The 9,286-nt window shown below is 50.7% G+C and overlaps 1 protein-coding gene across 2 annotated transcripts; it reads right to left on the bottom strand.

The window, feature by feature from the left end:
• Positions 1-1,189: 1,189 nt before the first annotated feature.
• Positions 1,190-8,315, bottom strand: TLCD3A (TLC domain containing 3A). Of its 2 annotated transcripts, XM_042915547.1 has the most exons (5): positions 8,095-8,315; positions 7,584-7,667; positions 4,435-4,639; positions 3,168-3,263; positions 1,190-2,720 (listed from the first exon to the last, which is right to left on the bottom strand). In XM_042915547.1, the coding sequence occupies exons 1-5, from the start codon at positions 8,214-8,216 to the stop codon at positions 2,451-2,453; spliced, it is 777 nt and encodes a 258-aa protein (XP_042771481.1). In that variant the 5' UTR covers positions 8,217-8,315; the 3' UTR covers positions 1,190-2,450. The 2 variants fall into 2 exon arrangements, with proteins under 2 accessions (XP_042771481.1, XP_042771482.1); XM_042915548.1 differs by lacking the exons at positions 1,190-2,720; positions 4,435-4,639 and having other exon boundaries at positions 3,206-3,263.
• Positions 8,316-9,286: the final 971 nt, after the last annotated feature.

The raw sequence follows: 9,286 nt of genomic DNA, 5'->3' as shown, positions 1-9,286 counted from the left end.
TCCTGTCTCTTGAGTCTTTCTCGTCAATAGTCTAGGCTTAGAGATTCTCTGACATTGGGCTCAGCTGGAGTCTTAAAGATCAAGGCAAGCTGGGAGGAACTTGCTCATAACTGGACCTATCCACCCTAGAATTTGGCAAATGAGTCCAAAGGTGAAATCACCCAAGTGGAAAAATTACCAGGTATGTTCTTTTGCACTGAAACCCCTTTCCAGAGTCATTTCGTGCTACCTTGGAAAGGGCAACAAGGAAAAGCACTCCCTTCTGCCAGCAAGTGGCTGTGTGATTTGTGTGCCCAAACAGCCTGCACCACTGTAAAAGAACGTTGGACCAAGAAAATTAAATGTCAGGGGGTAGACTACTAACCTTAAAATGGGTGACTTCAGAATTGGCGTACGGTCTTAACTCCATTCAGTGGACCCAGGAGGGGCTATGTGAAACCAGGTCTGGTAAACACAGCAGAGATGGGTATAAAGGATGGGTACAATTATCTTCTGCCTAGGGTAAGTTGTCATGGTTTTGAAGAGTGGGAGCGGGCAGTGGTATATGCAGAAGCATAAAGATGCAAATTTAACATGTCTGGGTATATCCCAGAACTATGAGAACTGGTTGGTGAGACGTTTAATTTGGGAGGTAGGGAAAGGAAAAGGATATGCCCCGTCACCTTCCTGTGCATACCTTCACTCAAAATGGGGCATTATTCTGGTTCCCGCCCCCGCCTTAAGTGGGTCGGCTTAGTGGCCTACATTTGGTTTTCAACCCTCCAATTCCTCTAATTGGTACTTACATAGGAAGGGAAGAAAGCGCCAAAAGTTACCTGATCAATATACTTGAACTCTAGGACCCTACAATGTATTCTTGGAACCCCAGAAACGTTAGAGTAAGGTATGAACTAGGCACTGACAGCATGACCACACCCCCAACACCCCCACTTCTTCCAGGTGCATGGATGGGCCGGAAACCATAGCACACAACAGTGAGTCCAGTCAGGTCACAGGATGGGTCTGGAAAGAAGTCAGTATTGATGTATTTCACAAATGAGAAGAAGCTGGGAAATATTAGTGCAATTTAATCACCACAGGGGTGATTTATAAAGATACACCGATAATAAAAATGGTGTAAAAAAAAAAAAAAAATTACAGCATTTTAGGTTTTTTAAATGGCACCCATTAAAGACTGAAACAGTCAAAATTTGAGACACCGTTACATACCCAGTACTTTAAAAGTTCATGGACAACAATGAATTAAAAGGCACTTTAAAAACATCTAGATTTTTACTACCACTTGCAAAAACACTTCATGGTAGCAGTTTCTAAAAACCATCCTAGTTGATAAGGAACGATTAGTACTGGCACCAGAGGATCCTATTTGCAAGTGGCGGGTGAAGGAGTCAGTCCACAGGATGTATTTTGGCCAGCGCTGTGTTGTGCTCTTGCTCTCCAGCCTTCTGTGGCAAAGTGGCCATATGCTCATGTAGGAACAGGCTTTGGGACACAGGCTCTGGTTTATCTGGCAGCCTGGATGAGACATCTCACGGTTTGGAATACAGAAGCCTGTTTCCATGTCATATGGAAAGGGCAGTGTCAAAGCAGGGTTACCCAGTAAAGAGCTTGATAGGCACCGTTCGCTTTACCCCTATCGTAACAACGGCATCCTGTGCGTGTGGATACGGGGAAAGCTGGGCTTGAGGGAACGTGCTAAAACAGGAACAGCATCTGTGACTTTACAACAAGCTCACGTTTGACACTGGTCTTCCCAAGGCAGCCTACGAAGGCGCTGATCTATCGGCCTCTCTGCCTACTCAAGTGCTGTAGGTTCCCTTCCCCACCTCTACCCTGCTGCCAGCAAGACTTCTGAATGGAAGTCAGTGGACACAGGAATTCAGTGTTGGCACGTGGATGACAGGATGAGGCATGGGACCAATGGGTTATCTAGTAAGTGATAAAAAACTACCTACACACAGTGATTTTCCCAGGCTGACATCACAAGAACTGACGTGAAGAACCAAGTCTTGCTTCTGCTGGCCCGGTATGTGTGGATACTGCCCTGAGTGGTTGGAAAGGTGGGTAGCCACCAATATTAGGGCCAGGCGGGTGCCCAAACACTTACCACCCTAGTCTACCTGTCTCCATACCCCATGCTTCTACCTCCCAGAACCTTTGAGCTAAGACCCAAGGAAGGATCCTTGGGCTTGCATTGAAACCACCTTGCTACCAATGGAAATCTGACAGAAGCCAATAGTTGTTACTAACAAAAAAGTGCTTTTGCAAAAGGGGTAGGTTAGAAGAGGGAGGTAATATGAATATTCTTTAGAAAAACTCAAATCCCTCTGCTTATCAATACCCCAAGGGCTGAGGCCACCCAGGGCACAATTTGGTCCATAGAATATTGATTGAGTGGAGGAGGCAGCTGGTGTGAGGAGGCACCCTCACTGCCCGACTCTGGAGAGCAATTACCCATCCTTTCGGGCTGGGGGAGCATCAAAGAGCCGTGTTGCCTTTTTGCACAGCAGAGAGAACCAGTAGATCTGGGGAGCGATGAGGAAGCCATTGGCCACGTTGCAGTAGAAAGGGATATTGAATGGTACTTGGAGTAGGCTTAGTCCCTGCTGTTGGCCATAGGACCAGTACATGAAAGGGAAAAGAAGGATCCGACAGCAGAGGAAGGTGGTCAGTGTGAGGATTCCGTTCACTTTGTACAGAAGGGTATGCTGCTGCTTTAACTGCAAGAGAAGAGGGAAGGAGAATGCAGAGTCACCAAAAGGCTGTGCCTTCAGGGAACGACTAGCCCAAGCCCCACCGCAGTAAGGGCCAAGCATCTAGTCTTCTGACACTTGTAGAAAAGAGGACTGAATGCCACTGTATTTAAGTGTGCATACAGGCTCGTGGTTTTTCCAATACTGATACTGAATTTGGCATAAGCCGCCCAGCCGACAGGCATACGGAAACTGAATTTAAAAAAAAAAAAAAATCAACCTGTATCAAATTGGAATCAGAAGTACAATTTCAACCCCATCGGCTCAGAACACCAACTGACCTTTAGGTCTGTTCAGTGGTTTCCTATCCCCACTATTCCTAGCACAAAGGGATTTCTCTAAACCCCACAATCTACCCAGGAAGAGCAGAGTCGGCTTCCTCCGCACAGCTACTGCCGTCTCACTCATACGTGCCTGAATCAGAACTCTGCCCAGCGACACAAATGGAGTGCTCAGTTCTGCCGTGAAGATACAGCCAACAAAGAAGTCACCAAGGTCTCCCCTAAGCTTCTGCGGAAGGAAAAGGGGAGGGAGGAAAAAAGGGGAAATAAGACATGGAAGTTAAGGAATCACCAGAAGGAAAATTCCAACTAGGGCTATTGAGAAGGGTGACCACGAGAGAGCACGAAGGGAAAGGGAAAGGCTAAATGAGCAAGTACAGGCCCAGTGAATGTGCTGCTGCTTCCACAGCAGTGACACTTTGATGGCCAAATCCCTAGGATCCAGAGGCAGCTTCAGATCAGCTGATTGCATCACACACCAAGCTTTTTCTGAATTTCAATGTCAGCCGGAAGGAACCGTGTAGCCTACTTTTGGGTATCTAACTTCGTCACGCCAAGGGCATTTAGCCAGTTTGAGTCAACAAAATATGTGCCAGACCCTGTGCTGGATGTTAGGGCCCCAGAGCAATCAGGTGAAGCTTCTTGAAGAATGTAATATACTCTACCACTCCTTTTATCTTCTTAAGAAAAACCAGGATAGCGTAGGATAGCAGCTCTGTCACCTCGTACCACTGGGTACAGTAAGTAAACTCTTAAGGCCCTGGTTTCTTTATCTATGGTACAGGGCTAATAATATCTAATTATTCTGTAATAACTTCTGATCACAGATAGAAAGCTACAAGCACCTGTTACCTGGTAGGCACTCAAAATTACTAATTTCCTTCCGGCATTCCCATTCTCTTCCTAATTGGGTGGGTTTTTGTGGGGAAATGGATCCAAGGAGAAATTATGAGGCTCTCTGCTTTGAGAGTGTGCTTTTGTGATCTCAAAAATAGTGCATACAGTACTCTCCGGCACTGTTAGAGCAAATGGCCAGTTGACTGAGCTGCTCTCGTTTCTTTAAAACAATTTTTATGTTGCCCTGCATTGTGTCTTCAATTGTTATTATATTGTATAAGCTAAAGACAGAACCTTTGACAGAGCCTGGGAGTCACAGAGGGCTGGGGGCTTGCATAAAGAGTAATGTCTGTAAGGAGGATCACAGACATTTCAGATCCTTTTTTTTTTTTCCTGCAGGATCTGCCTGGGACGTTTTACTGCTTAAGTAGCTGGCCCAGGAGAGCGGGTGCAGCAGGGAAGGGGAAGGCAAGACATTACTCAGAGGCAACAGTCAAGATAGCCAGTTTAACAGGAGAAGATGAGTGACCGAGTCTGCTGGTGGCTGTGCTGGAAGGCCATACCTGTGCCACTGGCACAAGGACAAACAGAATGACCGCATGGTGCGTGATCATGAGACGGTTTTTACTTAGGAAGCTCTGAAAAGTGGTGAGGGACTGTCTGCGGCTCTGGTCTCCAGTTCGGTACCATTCACAGAGGTACATGGCGTAGGAGTCATAGATCATGTATGGAATCAAGAACCAGACGTACTCCCGGGCAAGCCAGTGCCTAAAAGAAAGCATATGAACGGTCCTTGAAATAACTATGGATCTCAATTATGAAAGCTCAAAGCCGACCTCTTCTCAAACACATCCCCTTCAGCTTCATACCTGATTGTTTCTTACTCCAAATACTTTACAATGGAGACACTGACAGTGATAAGGTGAGTGAAAAATTTTCTCTGAGTGACAGGGCAAATTCCTAATTGTCAAAGGCAGAAAACCAGGATCCACTCAGGACCACGGAGCCAGCTGTCACTATTTCTCTGACTTAGCTACTCATTTCTAATGGGCTTTCTGGCACTTTTTGATATAAGTTAACTTTGATATCGATATCTCTACAAATGATTCAATAGCCTCACCAAGAAACTGGTTTGAAGGTAGGTGTCCCAAATGCCAAATCAAATATTTCCCGTTTGACTTCACTTAGTTGCTCAATAGCTGGGAGTTTCCTCTTGCATCTGCTTGCAACCCCACTGTAGGGAGTTTCTGGGAGCTACCCTGACCATTTTCTTTAGAATTCTATGGCTAATCCCAATTGCACTCATTAAGAAAAATACATCTGGAAATGAGCCCAGAGCCCAAGGACTTACCTTACAGCAGTCAGACACCAGAAGAGAAGCTGGGACAAAAGACAGTGTTCCCATTTACTTGTCCAAAGGGGCTGAATCAACATTTGCAGAATCTAAATGACTGTGTATCACTGCCCCAGAGCAGATTAGAAGTCTCTAAGTTCTACACTTTTGTTCCCAAATGATAAATAATCATTCTATAGGTAATGTGAAAAAAAAAATCAACATAGAAATCATATGCTATGCTGAGAAGGAACAGCTTCACTCAGCAGATTTTTACTGTGCACCTGTCAGGTAAAAGTAATTTAGTTTCTGGTTCTCAACCCGAATTCAGAATCACCTGCAGTGCTTGCTGAGGACTCTGTTTTTAAGATGATCTAGGTACCTCTAGAACATCCTTAGGCAGGAGTTCCTGAGTGGTTCAGCTGGTTAAGCATCTGACACTTGATTTTAGCTCAGGTCATGATCTCATGGTTCTTGAGATAGAGCCCCACCTTGGGCTCTGCTGACAGTGCAGAGCCTGCCTGGGATTCTCTCTCTTCCTCTCTCTCTCTGCCCCTACCCACCCACCCACCCCCCCGACTTGCATGCTTTCTCTGTCTCTCCCTCAAAATAATAACAATAACCTTTAAAAAAATCTTCACACATACATGTAAAGGTGGAGGGCACAGAAATGTGTCTATCTCTACTGTGTGATCAGAGAACCTAAGGCATAAAGAGACACAAAAGGAGGAAACTGAAAACCAAACTCAGGTGTGCGACCAGGATCAAGCCACTAAACACGTGGAGCTTCTGAGGGGGAGACACCACGCTACAGAACGGACAATTAATGGCATACCAGTATCTTCTGAAATGCTTAGTGGCTACTCGATGCTTGCCCTCATATCAGCTCAGGATAATGCTGTGGAGTCACGTCTGTCAGTTTAATCTTTGCAAAGGAGGCTGGTTTCAAGTTGGGTGTGACAAACTGGGGGCAGTGAGGGAACGTGTTGCATGATCAGAAAATGGCCAAAGAGTTGATCTGGCTAACATGCTGTGGTCAGTTGAAAGTTCTGGTGACTGATTGGATGAGATCCAACACAGATTGGATGAGTTTCATCTTCTATCTAGCTGACCCATTCTTATTCTTTGCTCTTCTGAACTCTTTCCTCTTCCTGCAACTCAATAAGAAACTATTTCACCCATTGAACTATGAGACAGGCAGGGCATTGAGCCCCAAAGCGGGAAAGAAGCGACTTGGATCCAGATTCCTTTGTGTCCCCACACTCCAGGGTGGTTCAGCTTCCACCACAGGGACCCACACCCTCAGGTTAGCCCCCGACACCTCAAAATTGGCCAAAGAGAATAAAAACGGAACCCGGCCAAGCTAATGCTGTCAGCCTGTGGTATATGCAGTCAAGGCCACTTGACCTATCTTCTGTCTGCATAGCCCATAATTCCTTGCAGATAGCTGGTTTCGTCTGCAAAAGAGGCACAGGAAGAAAAGCGCAAAAGCTACAGGGCAGCACTAATCCAAGGAAGATCCGGACGCTAAGTCTGCAGGCCACAGTGAGGTGGACGCCGCACTCCGGCTCCCATCAAGTTCAGTCTCGACAGGTGAAAAGCAGGGCACTTTGCAGAGTCAACATGAGAAAGGGACTAGAAGAGGCTCTGAGATTTTCCCAGCGTGTTTCAGTATCACTCTTTAGGAGAAAGTAAGAGGGGTTCTGGGAACTCAGATGAAAAAAATGGTTTTTTAGAAAAATGGGGGAGGGAGGCACAATTGCTGAGATCTAAACACTGTACAAAGTAGACCACTCTGGTCTTTATGATTTTCTTCACTAGAGGCACCTTTCCTGACCTGTCTCTGGACCAAGTTCTGACTGGCGTACAAGTCAGTTTTCTGAAAACACTAGAAGCCTCTTCATTGCCTTCAGCAAATCCAGAGGAACCACGGAGCCGCCCTTGTAAAGACAGGGTTGGTGGATTCACTCCTTTCCACCGAGGGGCTCTCTGCTACCCACACTGAACATACGTTGGCCAATGAAGCTCCAGAGTAGGACCCTAGTGAAATCACTGAAAAGAACCAAAAGCTAGAGTTCCGCTTCCGAGTAATTCTCGCACTTACGTATCTCACAAAGTACTTGGGTCAGTGGCCCACCTTCAGACCTAGACCCGACATTCACTAGCGTATCTTCGGCTTACTTTCTCCCAAGTGGGCGAGGCCGAAAGACGTACGGAGAGGAAGAGGCACTAATTATGGTGCCCCAGCTTTCCCATCAATCAGCTCCCCAACAGCACGTGCTGATAAAGAACTAGCGCCTGAGAGCCACTCGAATAAGGAAACTTCCACAAAGTTCGGCGCTGTCACTGGTGCTGCTTTCACCTGGCGCTGGATGTTACCTGTCCGTGATCACGTCGTTACAGGAGCGGATGATGACGATCCCCGACCCGGTGGCCAACACAGCCTGCACTGAAGAAACCAGTCTAACGTGCGGCAGAAAAGAAAAGAAAAGAAAAGAAAAGAAAAAGTCCGGTCCAGGAGATAGCATAAAGCCCAAGGCTTCAACCTGCCTCTCGCGCAGGCGGCCCGGGAGCCAAGGAGGTGAGGGAGAGGGTACTGCCGCCGCCGCGCTCCCCGACTCGCGAGCAGCAGCTTCCCGCCCCGTCCCGCCCCGCGTGGGCGCCCTCCAGCCGGCTCCCTCTCCCTCCCGGGGGGACGCCCGCGGTCTTCCGAGAGCTCCGGCCAGCGCCCCGGAGGGGCAAGGCACCGGGGAGGCAGCCCCCTCGCTTCCTGTCGCCCCCCTTTTCCGCCCTCGGCGCGGCGCAGGGGGCGGGCGCCGGCGGGTCGGGGCGCCGGGCACAGCCCGCGCGCGGCCGGGGTGGGGCGGACGGCGCCCGGCCTCGCCCGTACCTGGTGCTGATCATCACGCAGTCGCTGTCGGTCCAGGCGGGCCGCGCGCGGCGCAGCCCCCAGGTGCACAGTGCGAAGAGCCCCGGGAAGAAGAGCGAGCCGCAGGCCAGCGTCAGCAGCATGGGTGCTCGGGGGTCGGTCGCCGCGCTCGGCGCCTCGGCGTGGCTCAGGTCGGCTCCGCGCGGCTCCCGACTGGCGCGGCCCGCCCGCCCCTGTTCCCACCCTCCACCCTCCGCCCTCCGCCGCCGCCCCCGCCCCCGCCCCCGGCCCGGCCCCGGCCCGCCGCGACTCCGGCAGCCGCCGGGCGCTGGCCCCGAGCCCGCGGCGCCACTCCCCGCGTGACCAGGCCGGCGGCCGCGATAGGCGCGAGCCGGCCGGCCGGGGCGGGGTCTCCCCGCCGCCGCCCCTGGGCCCGGAGGCTTCCCCCGGGTTCCCCCGGCTGGAGGGCGAGCTGCGGCCCGGTGAGCTCCGAGGTTGCCGACGCTGCGCCCCGAACCGGCGGTGTGGAGCGTTCGCCGCCGCCTCCGGAGCGGCCGCGGGGCCCAGGCAGTGGTGGGAAGGGCCGAGGCTCTCGGGGCTTCTGTTCCGTCACCGCGGACGCGTCCCCCTCCCTCCCAGACCGGCGCGACCGACGGAACGCCTCGCACCTGCCCTCAGTCCTCCTCTGCTCCCCGGCCCCAGGCAGAGGGTGCGGGCTGGGGGAGGCCGCGAGAAATCCAGGTACGAAGGTGCCTTCGGTGGAGACCCCACCCCCACCCCCAGGGTTGGGGAGCCCTCCGGGCCGGGGCATCTCTCTTTGGCGGAAGGAAGGAGAGGACCAGTGAGCTTGTGGCCATCTGCCTGCCCGGCTTATCTACCAGGCACTTTCGCGTCCAAATAGGAGTCTTAAGGAAAAGATCTCTCTGCAGGCCAAACATGGCTTTTCCACGTCCTGCCGCTGCTGCATTTCCTCCGGGGGGGGGGGGGGGGGGTCGCTCCTAAAAGCATTAAATCCCCCCCTACAGCCAGCAGATCCTCTCTCAATCTTAGTGAGGCGGAATACCACGTCTGCACACCTTCTGTGGTTCTGCGGTGCTGCCTCTTGCCTGTGGGTCAAGATACTCTCCAGTTTCGGTGACTGTTTTGTTGTTGTTGTTGACAATGTTTTCTTATTTTAAAGTTCTCCATCCAGGTGCCCTAAACTTGAATGGGT

This window comes from Panthera leo, chromosome E1 (genome assembly GCF_018350215.1).
Source record: "Panthera leo isolate Ple1 chromosome E1, P.leo_Ple1_pat1.1, whole genome shotgun sequence".
Lineage (NCBI taxonomy): Eukaryota > Metazoa > Chordata > Mammalia > Carnivora > Felidae > Panthera > Panthera leo.
This window is presented reverse-complemented; position numbering and strand designations above follow the sequence as displayed.

What these genes read in the sequence shown, in the direction of transcription:
- TLCD3A (XM_042915547.1), bottom strand. Translation starts at nt 8,216, where the DNA reads ATGCTGCTGACGCTGGCCTGCGGCTCGCTCTTCTTCCCGGGGCTCTTC. An exon ending in AACGACGTGATCACGGACAG is followed by an intron (nt 4,640 to 7,583) that starts GTAACATCCAGC and finishes GCTTTCTTTTAG; the next exon opens with GCACTGGCTTGCCCGGGAGT. An exon ending in TCCTTGTGCCAGTGGCACAG is followed by an intron (nt 3,264 to 4,434) that starts GTATGGCCTTCC and finishes TTCCTTCCGCAG; the next exon opens with AAGCTTAGGGGAGACCTTGG.